We start from the raw sequence: 18,530 nt of genomic DNA, 5'->3' as shown, positions 1-18,530 counted from the left end.
TAATGTAAGATGACAGATATGCCCTTGAGTTTCTGTAGCCGTTTTGACGGGGTTCTTTTGAAAATTCAAATTTCCTTATGTCGACGGACTGATGATGAGTTCTTCTGAATTCGGACTGAGATGAAGGTTCTTTCGGGATGATGGTTTCTTCCTGCTCGAAATGGATTAAACATATGTCCACGGACTGGCTCAAGAACCACTGTACTAGCATCAAGAAAACCAAGCAAGCTCACGCATTTCTCCTCCGTAACCATCTCTTCGATGAAAATCGCGTCGTAAGCAAGCTCATATCCTTCCTTGCAATATCCGAAATGGGGGATCTAAATTACGCCCACAAAATCTTCACCCAGATTGGAAACCCAGATATGTTCATCTGGAACACCATGATCAGAGGCTACACCAGGAATGGCAATCCATCTGAGGCGATCTCTTTTTTCTACTTCATGATTCGCTCTGGTGTTGCAGCCGATAACTTCACCTACCCTTTTGTCTTAACAGCCTGTGCTCGCTCATTGGCACCCGAATTGGGTAGGAGATTTCACGGTGAGATTGTGAAGGTTGGACTCGAATCCGATGTGTTTGTGCTCAATTCTTTGATTCAGATGTACGCTAACTGTGGTTATTTCGATGCCGCTCGGAGGTTGTTTGATGGGAATCCTCTACGAGATGTTGTGACATGGAATGTCATGATCGGGGCGTATATCGAAAGAGGCTTTTATGAGCAGGCTTTTACTTGGTTTGAAGAGCTAATGAAATCAGATAATCTTCAACCAGATGCTATGACATTTCTCAGTTTGCTTTCAGCTTGTGCCAAATCAGATGACTTGGAACAAGGAAGATTTCTCCATTCTTACACAAAAGAACTCGACCTGGAGAAGAACCTTCGAGTGGGGAATGCAATCCTTGATATGTACTGCAAATGTGGGGATTTGGATTCTGCACGAGAGCTCTTTGATAGGATGCCCGAGAGGGATGTGCTGACATGGACTAGCATGCTCTCTGGGTTAACGACCTCAGGTTGTTTCCAAGAGTCGCTGGTTTTCTTCGGGCAGATGCAGTCAGAGAAGATCCGACCAGATGGGGTGACACTCGTGAGCGTGCTATCAGCTTGTGCTCAGACAGGTGCACTGGACCAAGGCAAGTATATCCATATCTTAATTGACAAGTACAGAATAGACCATGACATCATTCTCGATACAGCCCTTGTTGGCATGTACGCCAAGTGCGGGAGCATAGATTTTGCCCTCCAGGTATTCAACAATATGAGAGTAAGAAATGTATTCACATGGAACACAATGATCGGAGGGCTGGCAATGCATGGTCATGGCCTTCAGGCGATGGCGCTTTTCCAGCAGATGAAGCATGAAGGGGTGGTAATGCCTGATGACGTGACCTTCATTGGATTGTTATGTGCATGCAGCCATGCAGGATTGGTCGATGAGGGCAGTAAGATCTTCAAATCAATGAAAGAGGTCTATCACATTCAACCAAGGATGGAACACTATGGATGTATGGTCGATTTGTTATGTAGAGCTGGGCTCGTCAGCGATGCTTTGTCCTTCATAGAGGATATGCCCATCAAGGCTAGTGCAGCCTTGTGGGCTACTCTTCTTGGCGCCTGTAGAAGTGCAAGGCACCTTGAGCTTGCAGACAAAGTGGGTAAGCGTATAATCGAATTAGAACCTGATTCTTGTGGACGTTATGTGCAGTTATCAAATCTCTATGCTGGTTTTCACCAATGGGATGCTGCGCTGAAAATAAGGAACCAGATGACATTGAAAGGGATAGAGAAAACCCCAGGCTGCAGTTGGATTGAGATGAATGGTATGATTCATCAGTTTGTTGCAGGTGATAGGTCACACCATCAAACTAGGGAGATATATATGATGGTGGAAGAGATGTGTCAGAGGGTCAAGTTGGTTGGTAGCCATGTTCCGAGCACCACGGAGGTCTTGTTTGATATAGAAGAGGAAGAGAAAGAAAATTCTCTCTTCTTACACAGTGAAAAGCTGGCTATTGCTTTTGGCTTAATAAACACTACCCCTGGTTCACCAATTCGGATTGTGAAGAACCTACGGGTTTGCAAGGATTGCCATTCTTTTGTGAAGGTCATCTCCAAGGCATTTAATCGGGAGATAATAGCAAGGGACAGGAGTCGCTTTCATCATTTCAGAGAGGGTTCATGTTCGTGCAAGGATTTCTGGTAAAATAACTTACGGTATTTATTGGTAAGCACAAAAATGATTTGTGAGCAATTCATATGTAAACTCATCCTTCAGTGCCAAATATTACGTTTTTTCTTTTCTTTCTTTCTTTTTTTTTTTTTTGTTAACAATGAAAATTACCGCAAAACATTCAAAAGAATCCCTACTTATAATATATAATTATATACCCAGTCCCTTTAGCAGGCATGAGGCAACTACTTATCTGGTATTCAAGTAACCCAAAAAGTTAATTGTAAGAGATTGTGGGGAATTCAGTACCAATGAGACGTAAGAAATGTCAACTGCAAAATTATTTTCATGGAAATTTTCAACATCTCAAGACCCAGATACATTTTGTAATTGCAACAATTCACCAATAGATCAGAATTCAGGGAAATTTCAGTTGCATGTTGGATTCCTTTAAATGCATTCATTGCCTCCAAGAAGCCAAGGAATAATATATTCTCTGAAATCCACTAATCTCCTTGCTTTTGCTATCTCCTTGTTTCTGATTCTGTAATAGGAGCAGATTCTAGGTTTCTGGTTGTTGATTCATGATTGTCTTGGTTACCTCCATTTTCTAATGGATGCTCACTATCAGGTAGCAACCATTGGTGAGATTGGTCATTCACAACCTGAGGACTATCCATTGACCAACGGAGCATAGTGAGTGTCGGTGATCCCACATTTTCTCTCAAAGGATTCTTTTAAAGGAAAGCGGCAAATTGGACAGGTTGATTGTTTTTGTAGCCACTGGTCAATGCAGGCTAAATGAAAATTGTGGCTACAGTTGGGCATAATTCGCAATATTTCTTTCTCTTCATACTCAGACAAACATATTGAACACCTGCAGTAACATAAACATAATAAAATCTTAATATCCTAACTATAACTACAAATATAAAAGACAAAATTGCAGGCACCAAAGTATAGTACCTCTTCATGAGTTATTATTAACAGGAGCTCGACTCAACTAAGCCTTGTCACAACTATATGGGGTCACTGAAGACCTACATGTATGCTAACTAGTAACTGTAAAATTTAGGTTACCAACCGTAATAGAAATTTTTAGTTGGGTTGCAAACCTCAGTGTTGTACATGACAAAATAAAAATGTACGTTTCCCTGCCGTTACTTGCCTTGAGGCTCCTTAAAATTGTCTAAAGTATACGTAAGAAAGGATCAAGGTCTCCCTAGATCAGGCCCCACAAAAATTTCCCACATAGGATCATATTACCACTCACTAAATGGTCTTGTGAGCGTTGGGATATGCTGCTTGCAAGGCTGTGTATAACAGTCCACATAACCAATCATGAGTGAATACACCACTGTTCTGTAAACCTAGATGGGGCCCCATGTGTAGAAAACACTGATGTGTTCACCCATGATTGGATATAGCCCATACACAGATCCTTGCAAGCAGCAGATCTGGAGTCATCTTGTGAATGTGTGAGTATACGTGTATGTCTGAGAGAGAGAGAGAGAGAGAAGGAATATTTCCAGATAATAAAGGATCAAAACTTACTGTGCATCTTCAATAGAACTGAAAGCCTCCCTGCTAAACTTCATTGTGGGGATTGCAGCAACCACAACTGGTTCAAGCCCACTAGTCCTATGTTCTGGCTGTCAACAAATTCCAAACGATTTAAAACCATAAGAATCAGAGATTCTAAAATTATGGTAGAATGATGGAAATAAAATAAGGTTCCAGTCTACCAACCCTGCCACATTTCTGAATTCTGATAGTAACAAGGGTAATACCTCACCTATTGTTGTACAAAAACCTTTTGACATAACAGATAACAGTTTCATACCAGATATGGGAAACAGTTGATTTCATAATAATTTGCCATGTAGAAAAGGCACATAATTACAAAGATGAGGAAGCAATCCCTGGAAGTTGGTGGAATGTTTGTCCTAACTACAAATTGCCTATCTATGAAAAAGGAAAAAAAATTACATATTGCCCATGATTTTAAAGTAAGATCACTAGTGGAATGCACACATATTTGTCCTAACTACAAATTGCCTATCTATGAAAAAGGAAAAAAAATTACATATTGCCCATGATTTTAAAGTAAGATCACTAGTGGAATGCACACATATTTAAATGGCAGAAGCACCGTGCATCTGTTTAGTTAGGAAAACAAGTTTTTCACTACTTATCAATCAATCTCCATAGCCACACAGAATGTCAAATAAAAATCACTTGCACGGGAAATTACAGGTCATGTCCCTTTAGTAAGCAACACAAACCTCATAACCAAACAACCACCATTGAGTTTGAACCACAATTTTTTTTATATTCCCAGCCTCATTTGTGTTTAAGGTCATGCATCATGCAAAAGCAGTCCTAGTTACATTGGTTGTTCACATCCATATCTCCAGACATGCTGGACATGCAAAGGATATGTTTTAACAATGTCATCAAAATCTTATGATTCTGATAGGATTAATCATTTGTCACTCTCAAGGGTTTTGATTTAAAACTTACCAGTGAAACCTTTTATCAAGGAAAACAATCAGTTAGTAAATGATTTGTCAATTTTAGAATTTCATTGATTCATGTTATTTAAATTAAGCTCATTGTGACCAGTTTCAGTACCTTTAAGTTTCTTTCCATTTACATTACCCATTATTAAATTGAAGCTTTATTTAGATTATTTAAAACCTATTTAAAGTCATTCTTTTAAGTTTTTTTCATTAATATTGAGTTAAGAGCATTATGTGTGATTAATTCAGTTCGATGTTGAATGTGATTACAGCATCCACTGCTTTAGGCAAGTGGTAAGATAGGGCGTAGCAACTACTTGAACAACAGGATACAGATTGAAATAATGGTAAAATGAATCTTCCAGTTCTTTCAGGCTTTCAGTTTTTATATGCAAATATATATATATATATATAATCTTATGACATTTCTAAGAAAAATGTATATGATTTTCTATAAATTTACAACATATCTGAAGCAAGAAAAGTTGCAAAAAATGTAGAACAAAAAAGCAAAGGAACATGATTCTCTAAATATTAATAAACAAAAAAAAAAACAAATTTCTCCTGGAAAAGTGATGCATAAAAAAGGGCAACACAACAGAATCCATATATCAAACCAAACCCGCTCAAACAGAACTCAGTAAAGCATATACGTTAGAACTTCAGTTTGAAATTTTAGAGATAATAAATGAGGATAACCTGATCAGGGATCATAGACCATGAATCATAAGAGAAAACAGCCAAATCCAATATTCAGAATCAAGCATACCTGCTCAACATCAGCCCTGAAGTCCATCTCGAATACCGGGCGGGACTCAACTGTGCGGATCCTCCCGCATATTAGTCTTGTGCAGACAAACACAATAAACGTCGCGCTCATCCCAAACCCGATCACAGTTGTGATCAAGTTCATACCAGAAGCTAACATCTCTAAGACTAACCCACTTCAGACCCAGAAGACAAGATCACCCGCCCCTTCAAGAAGGAACGCAAGGACACCACCAAGAACAACAACTACAACAATCCAGATCAGAATGCTTCGACTTCGAGGAATCATACAGGTTTCGATTCAAGAATGCGGGAAATAGTCATAAACCAACAACCCATCTGGAATCGAAATCGCTTTGCATGGACTCAAAGTTAATTCCGAAGGTGTGGATGAGAGGAGAAATGTCGAGAAGGAAGACTCTCTCATCTTGTTTTTTGGCTCTTGGAGCAGCAACGGTGCGGTCACAATTAGAGGGACCCGCCAATTCGCAATGAGCATCGGACGGCCATGGAAGGAAGGTTGCGAGCTTGGCGGCAAATAACAATTTAAGATTAAGAAGAGAGAGAAGGTAGGAGATTCTTCTCGTGGATCAGCTAAGGAATCCTCCCATTTCTTTGCTGCGTTTGGTTGGATAAGATCTACTAATTTAAGAGGTGCATCTCTCCTTCCCAATTTACTTCGATATCTGGAAAAGTGGGAGAATGATTGGAAACTCTGATAATGTACAGGTTCCATTCTATCCCAACTCTCTAAGATATTTTTGTGTTTCACTTTTTCTACTCGAACAAAAGAGAGAGAGAGAGACGCGAAGTGGGTCAGTTCAGTTGCACCAATGACCAATCTGTATCTTTTGTAACGACCTGCTTGGCTTCTTTATGTTATTACGTAGTACGCTTTTTGGTTTTTCATTTGTTCTAATAAGCTGGCCAATGGACGGAAAACTTCTCATGCCGAATTATTTGGGCTATGTGAAATTTTGTTTGGGCAAAAAGGAAAAGAAAATATATATATAATAAGTTTTCCATATAAAGATACGGGATTACTTGCTGAAATACAAAATATTTCAGTCTAAAATTTTTTTAACATCCATTTTATGGAGAAACAAATACAAATGCAGAAGCCAGCAGCCCAGGTAGCAAAAGTGAGTGGAGACCTTAAACTTGAGTAGACACCACTAGCTAAATTCCAATATGATGTACACAAGTTGTCGCACTCCTGCTTAGGCTGATACAGTTCCGTGTCCATCAACTGATCAACATTGTAGTATTGGACTAATTAATATGCCCCATAGTGGCAATGAATGTGGACCAACCCGCATACATGGTGCCAATCCACTGATTGGATTGACATCTAGCGGACTGATCCAATGGACCCCACAAGGCACAACCCCATTAGCACTAGGTTCGACCTTGAGAGTGTTAACGCTTTCATTCAAAGCGCCATGAGATGATGTAATAAATTCACTCATCAATCATCTAGTTTGGACTTCTGTTGATTGCAGGATTTTAGCTTCTAGGGTGGCAACATAGGCCTGGTTGGCATGGGTTGAGGTCTTCCAAACCCAACACAAGATTCTCAATCATCAATTATACTTCAATATTTAAATACTTAATACAACTCTTTCTCCTCCCCCTATCAGGGTATCACATAAACTGATAAATAAATAAATAAAATCAGGACCATGTATCATAAATACATGATGTATAAAAATAAAATCGGCTAGATTCGTTTTGGATACGATTTCCCGAGATAACCAACTGCATTTTCTAATCCTATAATCCTAGCCCAATCTTCAAAGTCTAACCACTTTAGTTTGCATTCTTTTTGTCCCAACCCAGGTTGCATTCCTACAGGTTTGCATGGAATTTTGTTTGTATTGCGTTCTGTTTCTAATTTAATTGCTCTTACAGGCAGCTCATTCGTTTGGCTCTCATTCCCTACAAAGTTCTTTTTTTCCCCTTTTTGGATGTTACATTTTTTACAAATTCAGTAGCCATATAAATACACTTCCTTGGGTTTCAAAACAAAAAGAATTACAGTCAACTCTTCATTCATAAAGAGAGCCGTATTATGATGCCAATGAGAAATAGTACAAAATAGCTTAAAGCTCGTTTTGCAAAGAGGGTGGGGAAATCCGATGGAAACAAAATTCACGGTTTCCAAATCTTCATTGTGCAGTCTTCACCGTATGTAACCACCACATTCCGGTGAGGATGGTGAGTGACACCAATGACATCTTTTTCATGTACCTGTCGACAATCAGAAAACAATGAAAGATACAATCATTGAAGTAAGCACATATTTTGCAATGTCAAATTTGCACACTTATCATGCATTGGCAAAGGAATCAACATCCACACATCTTTCTTAGTCGCACAAAGTTCTGCCCAACTCAGTATGCATATAAGCATATTTGCACTATACATAGACATGCATATTTTGGATTTCTTTTCACTGGGGATTTAGTCAGTCAACCAAACATCACTACACAGCACAGATTCCAGACCAATCAGCCAGACAAGACATATTGTTCAGTCCAGTGTTTCCAAAACTGGACTGGACCGGATGTTCAGACTGGAAAAAACAGGAACCGGGGCAGACGAACTGTCAACCAGGACAATGGTTTTTGGCCGTTTTTTTCTGTCAGAGTGGGTCGTCCATTTGGACCGTTCGACCCGGGAACCAGAATCCATAACGGTTCCCAGTTCAGCCCGGTTTTAAAAACCTTGGTTCAGTCAGTTGTAGACTCAGGAAGGAATGCTCTTTTATATGTAAATAAAGTAGAACAATTCTAATAAACCAAGATTTTATACATGGCAGCATAATTAGGGAAACAAGGAGCCTCCTATTCGTTTCCCTCCACCCTCAATTAATAGGGCAAATTTCAATCAAGGAACACTTGTTGCATATTTTTCTTTTCACCAGTAACTTGTAAAAAAAATCTTATCGATGAAAAAAGTTCAAACAGTATCTATGTATGCCATCATATTTACACCATGACATATACAGTTTCTTTAAGGTTTGATGATAGAGTACTTTCAAAACCAGTGGGCATGAATTATATACGAGTGATTGCAAATGTCAATAGTTTAACAATAAACATGAATAAAATAAATGATTCAATTGTATTGACTTTTGTACAGTTTTGAGGGTTTCTCTCCCTCTTTAGAATACAATTATAGCACTTATCAAAAAACTATATATTTACACTGACATGGAGCTAGTCCAATGCTGCTCCAGATAACATTCAGAGGACCAACCCAAATCAGGCTCTGCCTGTTTAGTCCTCGAGCTAAAGAATCCAGAAGAAAGTTGACAGACAGGGGAACCCAATAAATGATAGATCCAATTTATGATCTAGCAATCTGGCTTCTTGAAAACGATGTCCAAGAGACCAAAGGCTATTCGTTTCGCCTCTAAAACCTAATGTAGTAAACCAATATCAGTCCTTGAACCGTGGCTTGTAATTTTGCTTATACCAAATTTCCAATCCCTATGGCTTTAGCATACCAATATCGAATCTCCATGTCTATGAAAGGCTCCTATTCCTGATGTCCCAAAGTTCACATTGCTACAGTCATCAAAGTTCATCTTTATCCAGTCAATTGGGGGGGAGGAGGTGAGGAGGGGGAATTGCACCCTTTGTTTTTACCAAATGACTAACTCTGACTTCAATCCAATCAATGGCCGATGCTCTGGATTGATGCTTGTCTTAGAAGATTCTGGCATTTTTTTCTTCCCAAAAAGAACAATTTCCACATGTTCAAGCTACGCCCCTTTTTCCTTGGGCATCTTCTGAATTACAAATAGAGCTTAGGACTCCATAATAATTGATGAGACCTCCAACCAGTGGTTGGATCACAGAGAAAGATAAACCACATAATAGATAGTTTGAATTGACCACATAATCTCTCACATCACAGGAAATAAGTTGGATTATCTAGAGAAATCCAAATGGTTTATTTAAGAAACATGTATCCATGTATGTAAGCATGCATGTGTCTAAGGATTAACATTATCAGATCCTAACGCTTCATTGCAATTTCAATATAAAATCTCCTATTAGGTAATGATAAACCATAGAAGTGTGAATTTCCAAGTCAGATTAGTATTCATTCATCAAAACAGACTAAGTACTCATGGCAATTACAAGGTCAGGCAAATTATCAGATCCTCAAGCTTACCTTCATTAGATGCTCTAGTTTACCAGACTGGTGGCTGAAGCAATACATGTTCCTGCAAATAATATCAATCGATCTCATTAACAAACTTTACTTGAAACTATGATAAACAGAAAAGAAAGGTGGACTAAACAACCAATGTACATATAACAAACAAAAAAGGAAATTAAGAGACTGGTGACTTGACAAGTTCTAATATATAGGCCCTTGAATTATATTAGAGAGGAAAACATGTAATTATATGTTAATAGGTCCTTCAATCAACTAGCGATGACAAAGGAAATATGGGGCACATTGAAGGGTACGAACATTACAGAACCTAACTAGGACCAAGATAATATGAAAGAGCAAATGACTTTCTATGTCAGGGCATAAAAAATCTAGAAAAAGATGAAAGTTTTTGGTAATACAATTATAGAGAAGAAACAAAGCAATTTAGAAGACAAACTCGGCCAGTAAAGTCAAGATCAACCAAAGTGCCCAAACCTTCTGTAAATTCACCATACAAATGGGGAACAATGGAATGTAATGATTAAAGATCATTATGCAATGTTGGTCCCAGATATCTGGGGTCTGGGGAGGGGTTAACTGGATACAGACCTAATCTTCTTTGGCTTTCTTTTTCGTACTAAATTGCTGCTCAGAATGGAATCTAATGATTATAATCAGAAAATATGTTGTTGTATTAATTAAATCAAGTTTATAAAATAGACAGAAATTGAAGGTTATGTTTTATATCAGAGGTGGGTCACAGTAAGTCAGGCAATGATAAAATAACAAGTCAGAAACTACACATGGAATATTCATTGCTCTGTAAATTTTAACAACATTTGCCTCAGAACCACCCTATATTGCTCATTCAGTTTCTCTAGGAATCATTTTGATTATATAATTACACAACCAACAATACTAATGGAGCATGACAAATCAATGAGAGTTGTGCAAAGGTGATATAAAATACAATATCAAATGAATAAGAAATGTTGGCATGACAGATGTTGTCATAAGAGATTTGACAAATTGCATCAGAGTGGGGACAACCAAAGGGTGGTAAAGATGCTAATACAAAGTGAAAGATCCCAAGACATCTAAGCTAATACCTATCTTCCCCAACACAGTAAATCCATTCTCCTTTCGGCGATACACAGGCTGCAACAAAGTCTCCACCCTCTCTTTTACCAGATGAGAAGCTCTTGACTACCTGCACCAAAACATTCAGAAAACCACCATGTTTTGTCAATAATAAATCCCTTAACCTGCCAAAACAATGATATAAAATTGATGAGAAATAAACAGTTTAGTTTTGATTGGAAATCTGAACAGTTTATTTAAATGCAAGGTCATTATCATCTTAGATTTTTCCCAACTATATGGCATTGGCCATACGAATCCTTTTTCGTCATTTCATTTAGTTTAGCATCATAACGTTGTAATTTTTTTCTTTTGATAGATACATATCCATTGCTAAATTATGAGCACTAAAATCATTTCTTACTACAATCCATGCCCTTTCCAGTCTGCCCCTAGCTCTTCTACCCCCTTCAACTTGTAAGAGATCGCTTCTATTTATGGGTGCCATAGATGGTCTTCTCTGCATGCGACCAAACCATCTTACGCTAGGTTTGGGCGTGCTCATTTGAAAAATAAGTGCTTATTGAATAATTGCTTAAAAACAAGTGCTTATTCTAATAAGCACTTATGAGTGTTTGGTGAAAAAACACCTATTTTAAACAGAGGTAGTATAGGTATTTTAAAAGGACGTGGCGGGTCAAGATAGGCCATAAAGGAATATAAGCACTTGTTGAATAAACACTTAAAAATAAGCCCAAATTTTGGGCCTCCTAAATAAGTGCTTATTCTCAGAACAAGCACCTATTTTGGGCTTATTTCCCAAACACAAATAAGTGCTTATTGGTGTGGTCCCGGCCCAAAATAAGTGCTTATTCAAATAAGCATTTATTTTTAAGCACTCTCAAACTTAGCCTTAGTCAGCTTTATCTCATTCTATCACTATAGGATCGACTCCTAGATTCCTTCATATGATTTTATTTCTGACCCTGTCCTTTCTACTACAGAGGAAAATAATTCTAATACAATTGGCTACAAACAACAAACCTTAAGAAGCAACCATCTCAAATTTTTAATCAAAATTGTTTACATGCAATTACTTGAGGATTTTGGGAACAAGTAACAAAAAAATTTCATTCAGAAGATAATGGAACTTCATTCAGAATCTCGGATATGTAAGTACAAAGATGTAAAAAAAAGGGCACTCAAACACACAAAATACCTTTAGGGCATTATCACCTACACCAGAACAGAGGCAATAAAATATAAAACCACTTTTAACCCATTAAAATCTTCCAAAGCAGACCCAATCAATCAGAAGCTACAAAGTCCAGACAGAGATATTTTTTTGATGAATAGTCCAGACATAGATATTGAAAGGATTGATACAGGAAACAGCCAACTGGGATATGACTCACCATTTCCTACAACCTCGGATACAGACAAGGGTATAGATATCTCATATAATATGGTTATATCATGCTGCTGTATATAGTTTTTAAGCTAAATGTCATTTCTCAAGACTTAAGTCTTGCCAATTTTAATTAAATGTCTAATATGTGCAGATTTTGTATGGTATAGTTTTGTTAACGCACTATCAGTTGAAAAACAGTCCTAGAAGTAGGGACTGTGCTAGAAAACCAGAAAAAACTAACAAGAGAAGATTAGAGAAGATTAAAGAAGAAGAGAGAGAGAGAGAACTGCGGCAAGAAGGGTTAGAGGATGAGGAGTTCGAACTTAATCCTCCCTCTAACACTCTAATACCTTTTATTTAAGTTAATCTTTGATAAATTACAGAGAAGCCCTTGAATGGGCAAAAAAATACAAAAAACAGAACACTACAGAGTATGGGCCCAGAATAAGGCCCATAACAGAGAGAAACATAACATAACATGAAGTGACAGTCTATGGGCCATTCGGCCCATCTCCTCTACACTCCCCCTCAAGCCAAGCATAGATGTCAATCATGCCCAGCTTGCCAGTGTCATGATGAAGCCTTGCCTTGGAAATGCCCTTGGTGAGAAAGTCTGCCAATTCTCCTTCAGAAGTAAAGAATGGAAGAGACACTTCGTCGGAGGAGACTCTTTCTCGAATAAAGTGTCTATCAACTTCAATATGTTTGGTTCGATCATGTTGTACCGGGTTGTGAGCAATGTTGATGGCAGCCTGATTATCACAGTACAATATCATGGGTTTGTCAATATCAATCCCAAGTTCTTCCATTAAGGACCTTAGCCACAACAATTCTGAGACTCCATGTGCCATGGCTCTATACTCTGCTTCTGCGGAGGATCGGGCCACAACAGATTGTTTCTTACTCCTCCAAGAGACAACATTACCAGCCACCAGACTGCAATATCCTGAAGTAGATCTTCTATCATCAATACTTCCAGCTCAATCAGCATCAGTATAGGCTTTACGTTTCAGATGACCATGCTTGGTAAATAGGATTCCTTTTCCCTGGAGAGCCTTTCAGATAGCACAAAATCCGTTCAGCTGCTGCCATATGAGTATCTCTAGGAGCATGCAAGAACTGGCTAATGCAACTGACAACATACACAATATCTGATCTAGTCATGCACAGGTACAGAAGATTCCCAAGAAGTCTCTGAAAAACCCCTTTGTCTTCCAACAAAGTTCCATCTGAAGCTGAAAGTTTGTGACTCATATCAATGGGAGTTGCAGCTGGTCTTGCACCCAGTTTTCCAGTTTCAGACAACAAATCAAGAACATATTTCCTTTGGGAAATAAGAATCCCATCCTTGGATCTGGCAACTTCTATGCCAAAGAAGTATCTCAACTCCCCCAGATCCTTAATCTCAAATTCTGTACGGAGGAAAGACTTAAGAGCCAGAATGCCTGAGGCATCAACACCAGTCACTATAATGTCATCAACATACACAATGAGATACACTGCTAGAGATCTACTTTTCTTCACAAATAGAGTATGATCTGACTGTGTCTGAACATAGCCGAATTTAACAAGTGCAGCTCTAAATCTCTCAAACTAGGCTCTAGGAGATTGTTTAAGACCATAAAGAGATTTCTTCAATTTACATACCTTTCCTTGCATATCTTTCCCATACATCCCTGGAGGAAGACACATGTAGACCTCCTCATGTAAATCACCATTCAGAAATGCATTCTTTACATCTAACTGATAGAGAGGCCAATCAAAGTGAACTGCCAGAGATAAAAGACCCTCATAGATGTCATCTTGGCAACAGGGGCAAAAGTCTCCAGGTAGTCAATCCCATATGTCTGTGTGTAGCCTTTTGCAACAAGTCTGGCCTTGTACCTCTCAATAGTTCCATCAGCCTTGTATTTAATGGTAAAAACCCACTTGCACCCAACTGGATCCTTCCCTTCGGGCAAATCCACCACCTCCCAAGTACCATTTGCATGTAGAGCATCCATTTCGATCTCCATGGCATCTCTCCATTCTGGAATCCCAAGAGCTTCTGAGACAGACATAGGAATGGGGTTAGAAGCAACAGAAGAGAGATAGGCAAAGTATGAAGGAGAAAGCAGGTCATAAGAAAGGTGTTTGGAAATGCAGTGTGCAGTACACTTCCGCTTCCCTTTCCTAACAGCAATGGGGACATCAAGGTCTGGGAAGAATGATTCCAAAGGAGCTGAAGCAGTACCTGTTATCTCATCTGTGATTGGGAATGTATGAGCCTCATCTGTTGTAAAGGAAACTACTTGTTCATTCCTGGATCTCTGCCTTTGATACACTTTGGGATTATGGATAGGACGAGGGGGTAAAGAAATAGGAGCACTAGGACAAGAGGTATGAAGTGATTGATCCTCCTTTGACTCATTTGGTGAGGATACAGGTTTGTCAAGAGACTCAACTGGGACAAGAAGAGAAAGGGCAAAAACTTGTGACAGACTCTCCCCCTGTGGACAATGTCCTTCCTGAGAGGAACCATAAAAAGGAGAAAGTTCATCAAAGGTAACATCCATAGAGACATGTCGGGTGCCAATCTTTGGATCAAAACAACAATAACCCTTTTGTGTGGGGGAGTAACCAAGGAAGATGCATTTGTGGGCTTTTGGTTCAAACTTATGTCTTTGCACACTTGGAATGTGAACATAGCGGTACAACCAAACACACGAAGAGGAATTGGGAAGAAATCCTTGTCTGGATGAAGAAGACAGAAGGGGGATTTAAACCCTAAAACCCTAGATGGCATACAGTTTATGAGATAGGTAGCAGTAAGTACAGCATCACCCCAAAATCTTATGGGAACGTGTGAGGCAAACAAAAGGCTCCTTGCAACTTCAACAATATGTCTATTTTTTCTCTCAGCAACTCCATTTTGTTCAAGGGTTCTAACACTGGAGCTTTGATGAATAACCCCCATGTCAGAGAGATACAAGGATAAACTCTTCTCAAAATACTCTTTTGCATTGTCAGATCTGAAAACCTTGATTCTGGTATCAAATTGAGTTAAAACAAGCTCATGAAATTGCCTCACAAGTCTTGGGACTTCATCCCGGGATTTCATTAAGTATATCCAAGTGAATCTAGAGAAGTCATCAATAAACAAGATAAAATATCTGTAACCCCCCATAGAGGATAAGTGGTAAAGCCCCCACACATCAAAGTGCACAATATGAAAAAGAAAAGAGAATCTTTTATTGCTCACAGGGTAATTTTTTCTACAATGCTTTGACAACTGACAGGACTCACAATTGAGACTGGACACACTGACTCCCTTAAACAGTTTTGGAAACAAATTGCTTAAAGCAAAAAAAGGTAAATGACCCAACCGACAATGACAACATAATTTGACTAACAGACTCTGAAAAAGTAGAACCAAAAGCAACATTCTTGGGATGATCAAAGCATTGTCCAGAGGTGTCGAGCAAGTATATTCCATTCGCTTCATGGCCACTCCCAATCACCTTCTGAGACTTCAAGTCCTGAAACACACAGTGAGAAGGGAAAAAGGTTACACAACAATTCAATGACTTGGTCAGGCTACTTACAGATAATAAGTTGGTATTTAATTTAGGCACATGAAGAGTAGAAGATAAGAGTAAGGGGTCTGTAGCCTTGACAGTTCCCTTGCCAGAAATAGGGGCAAGAGAACCATCAGCTAAGGTGATTTTGTCACGGCCAGGGAGTAAATCATATGAAACAAACAAAGTGGAAAGATTGGTCATGTGATCAGAAGCACCTGAGTCTATGATCCAAGGGGTTTTGTGATTACCTGAGGTGGATGCATGGTTAGCGGAAGCCCTTATACCTGAGTGAGCAAATGCAATGGTGCCTGGACTTCCAGAAGGGATGGATGATGAAGATACACCTTCAAGCTGACTGATCATCTTTCCAAACTTCTCATATTCAACTTTCATGGCTGCCAACTGTGCATTGGTAGACTCAACCTCTATATTTATGCTTGTGGCTACATATGCACTTCATGTCTTTCTACTATCATTCTTCTTCTGGAATCTGATAGGTACAAGATTGGGATGCAATTTCCAACACTTGTCCTTTGTGTGTTTCGGCTTCTTACAATATTCACACACCACCTCCTTCCTTCCTGTGCCACTGTGAGCTCCTGTAACCCCTTTGGGTTTAATTCCCATATTTGCAAAATGATCATTGATACCGACTCCTTGAACCTGCACTTGTCTCCTACTTTCTTAACTACTGACCAAAGTATATTCTTGCGATAAGGAAACATCTTGCTTGGCCAAGATGTTTTGCTTTGTAATGTCGTATTCAGAGTTCAGCCCTGTCAAGAATTCAAAGACCCTATTCCTTTCAACCAATTTTCTGTAGGTTTCAGCATCCTTGGGGGTATCCCATGTCACAGCATCTATCAAATCAATCTTTTGCCATAGAGATTTCAGGGTTGAGAAGTATGCTGCAAGTGACTTCTCCCCTTGCCTTAGATTCTTCACATCACTTCTCAATTTGTAGGCTCTGGCAACATTCAACTTCTAGGAGTAAGTTTCTGCAACACTATCCCAGATTTCTTTAGCCGAGTTCATCAACAGGTAATGTTGGCTAATCTGTGGCTGCATTGAGTTCACAAGCCACCCAATCACTATATAATTCTCCTGCACCCATTTCTCATAAGAGGGATCATCCTCTGGGGGAGCTTTCTTGCTCCCAGAGGTAAACCCCCACTTTCCTCTACTGCAAATATGAATTTTCACAGATTGTGACCAGGCCAAAAAATTGGTTCCATCCAATTTAACTGTAGTTACAGCCAACAAGGAATCAGTTGTAGTTCCAGAATTATGTTCATATTCAGCAGTGCTCTTGTTCTCAATTTCTGAGTAGTCCATTATGTAACAGTTTCAATTAGGGTTTCGGCAAGCCTTTAAAAGTGATCTGACTTCAAGGAACTCAGATTGTGTTGAAATAATAGCAAACACAGCAACCCACAAATTCAATTCAGAACTGACAGCCGTGAGAACCAAGTTCGGTGGTAGCACTTTCAAAGAGAAGAAACCATGATTCAGCCTTCAAGGAACAATCAGTAGGCCCTCCAAACAATATGTATTCTTGGTTCCCAACAATAATTTCCCAAGGAGAACAAAGAAAACAGTCCACAGTACCTAAGAGGACCTTTTACAAACACTATGCATGCAACAGTCAACACTTCACTGTTAACAAGCAGAAATCACTTCAAGAACACTTTGTCTAGGCCCAAGAAACATCTGAACTAAAGTAGAGGCTTGTACTACTTAATTTAAATCAGTTTTCAACAGTTTGGAAGCCCAAAAAACAGTCGAACAACACTTCTAGGATAACCCAGAAATCAGTCTAGCAACAGTGGGCCGAATGGAGGTGTGCTTCGAATGCTTTAACAGTCCTCCCAAATACCAAAAATAACTCAGCAAAGATCTTGAGAAAACAACTTACAGTATCTCTGGTTTGAACTTCAAACCAGGCCGAACTCTTTGCTCTTTGAGCTAGCTTCAAAAACCCTTTTCTCTAATTTCAAATCATGCTGAAAAACTTGCTCTCTAATTCCTCCTGGTCACCGAACCCTTCTCCAAGTGTATAGAAAACTTGGGCACCCTCCAATGACCTCCAAGAACCAAGCGAATGATTGTAAACATTCAGCCCTAGAACCTCCTCATGCAGTTGGCTGAACTAGAACCACATGAGGGACACGCCAAGTAACGACCCGCTCTGATACCAAGTTGAAAAACAGTCCTAGAAGTAGGGACTGTGCTAGAAAACCAGAAAAAACTAACAAGAGAAGATTAGAGGAGAGAGAGAGAGAGAGAGAGAGAACTACGGCAAGAAGGGTTAGAGGATGAGGAGTTCGAACTTAATCCTCCCTCTAACACTCTAATACCTTTTATTTAAGTTAATCTTTGATAAATTACAGAGAAGCCCTTGAGTGGGCAGAAAAATACAAAAAACAGAACACTACAGAGTATGGGCCCAGAATAAGGCCCATAACAGAGAGAAACATAACATAACATGAAGTGACAGTCTATGGGCCATTCGGCCCATCTCCTCTACACTATCCAATGTTTTGTTTAAGCTAGGTACTAATGCTATAGAATACACCTGAAGTGTCCATACACTATCCAATGTTTCATCAAGTACATAACAGGCCCACCAATATACTAGGTATGCACAGTAGCACACTACACTGGTAGCCAGGTATTATGGTCCAGTACTTACACCCACATACACAAGTATAAAAGCCGTTTCGTTACACAAAATTCAAAATTTTCTTCCCTTCAAAATGCTCCTAAGAATACAAAAGGAAACACATTGAAGGGGTAGCACCCCCCAGTCCAATTTATAATGTTATTATCAACAGACTGGTTG

At 39.1% G+C, this 18,530-nt stretch overlaps 1 protein-coding gene and 2 pseudogenes across 3 annotated transcripts in view; 1 reads left to right on the top strand and 2 right to left on the bottom strand.

Moving 5' to 3' along the window:
* The first annotated feature begins 137 nt into the window (after positions 1 to 137).
* LOC148880056 (pentatricopeptide repeat-containing protein At1g08070, chloroplastic pseudogene) lies at positions 138 to 3,006 on the top strand (annotated as a pseudogene). Its single transcript, XR_016104452.1, has 2 exons — positions 138 to 2,228; positions 2,806 to 3,006. The product of XR_016104452.1 is annotated as a pentatricopeptide repeat-containing protein At1g08070, chloroplastic pseudogene (transcript).
* On the bottom strand, positions 2,494 to 6,154 carry LOC148880055 (RING-H2 finger protein ATL64-like; annotated as a pseudogene). The gene is made up of 3 exons (XR_016104453.1): positions 5,466 to 6,154; positions 3,729 to 3,826; positions 2,494 to 3,051 (listed from the first exon to the last, which is right to left on the bottom strand). The product of XR_016104453.1 is annotated as an RING-H2 finger protein ATL64-like (transcript).
* A 1,165-nt stretch (positions 6,155 to 7,319) lies between these two features.
* Positions 7,320 to 18,530, bottom strand: part of SMU1 (transducin family protein / WD-40 repeat family protein) — a 56,702-nt gene continuing 45,491 nt past the window's right edge. Inside the window, exons 14-16 of the mRNA XM_088961869.1 lie at positions 10,747 to 10,847; positions 9,650 to 9,701; positions 7,320 to 7,714 (exon numbers count right to left, since the gene is read on the bottom strand). Of these exons, the coding sequence (XP_088817995.1) occupies positions 7,616 to 7,714; positions 9,650 to 9,701; positions 10,747 to 10,847 (252 nt within the window). The 3' untranslated portion in view covers positions 7,320 to 7,615. The remainder of the gene's footprint in view (positions 7,715 to 9,649; positions 9,702 to 10,746; positions 10,848 to 18,530) is intronic.

This window comes from Nelumbo lutea, chromosome 1, assembly GCF_056320005.1.
Source record: "Nelumbo lutea isolate HS-2025 chromosome 1, American lotus-T2T, whole genome shotgun sequence".
NCBI classification, from domain to species: Eukaryota; Viridiplantae; Streptophyta; class Magnoliopsida; order Proteales; family Nelumbonaceae; genus Nelumbo; species Nelumbo lutea.
Note: the sequence above shows the minus strand (reverse complement) of the source record. Positions and strands in the feature narration are given on the sequence as shown.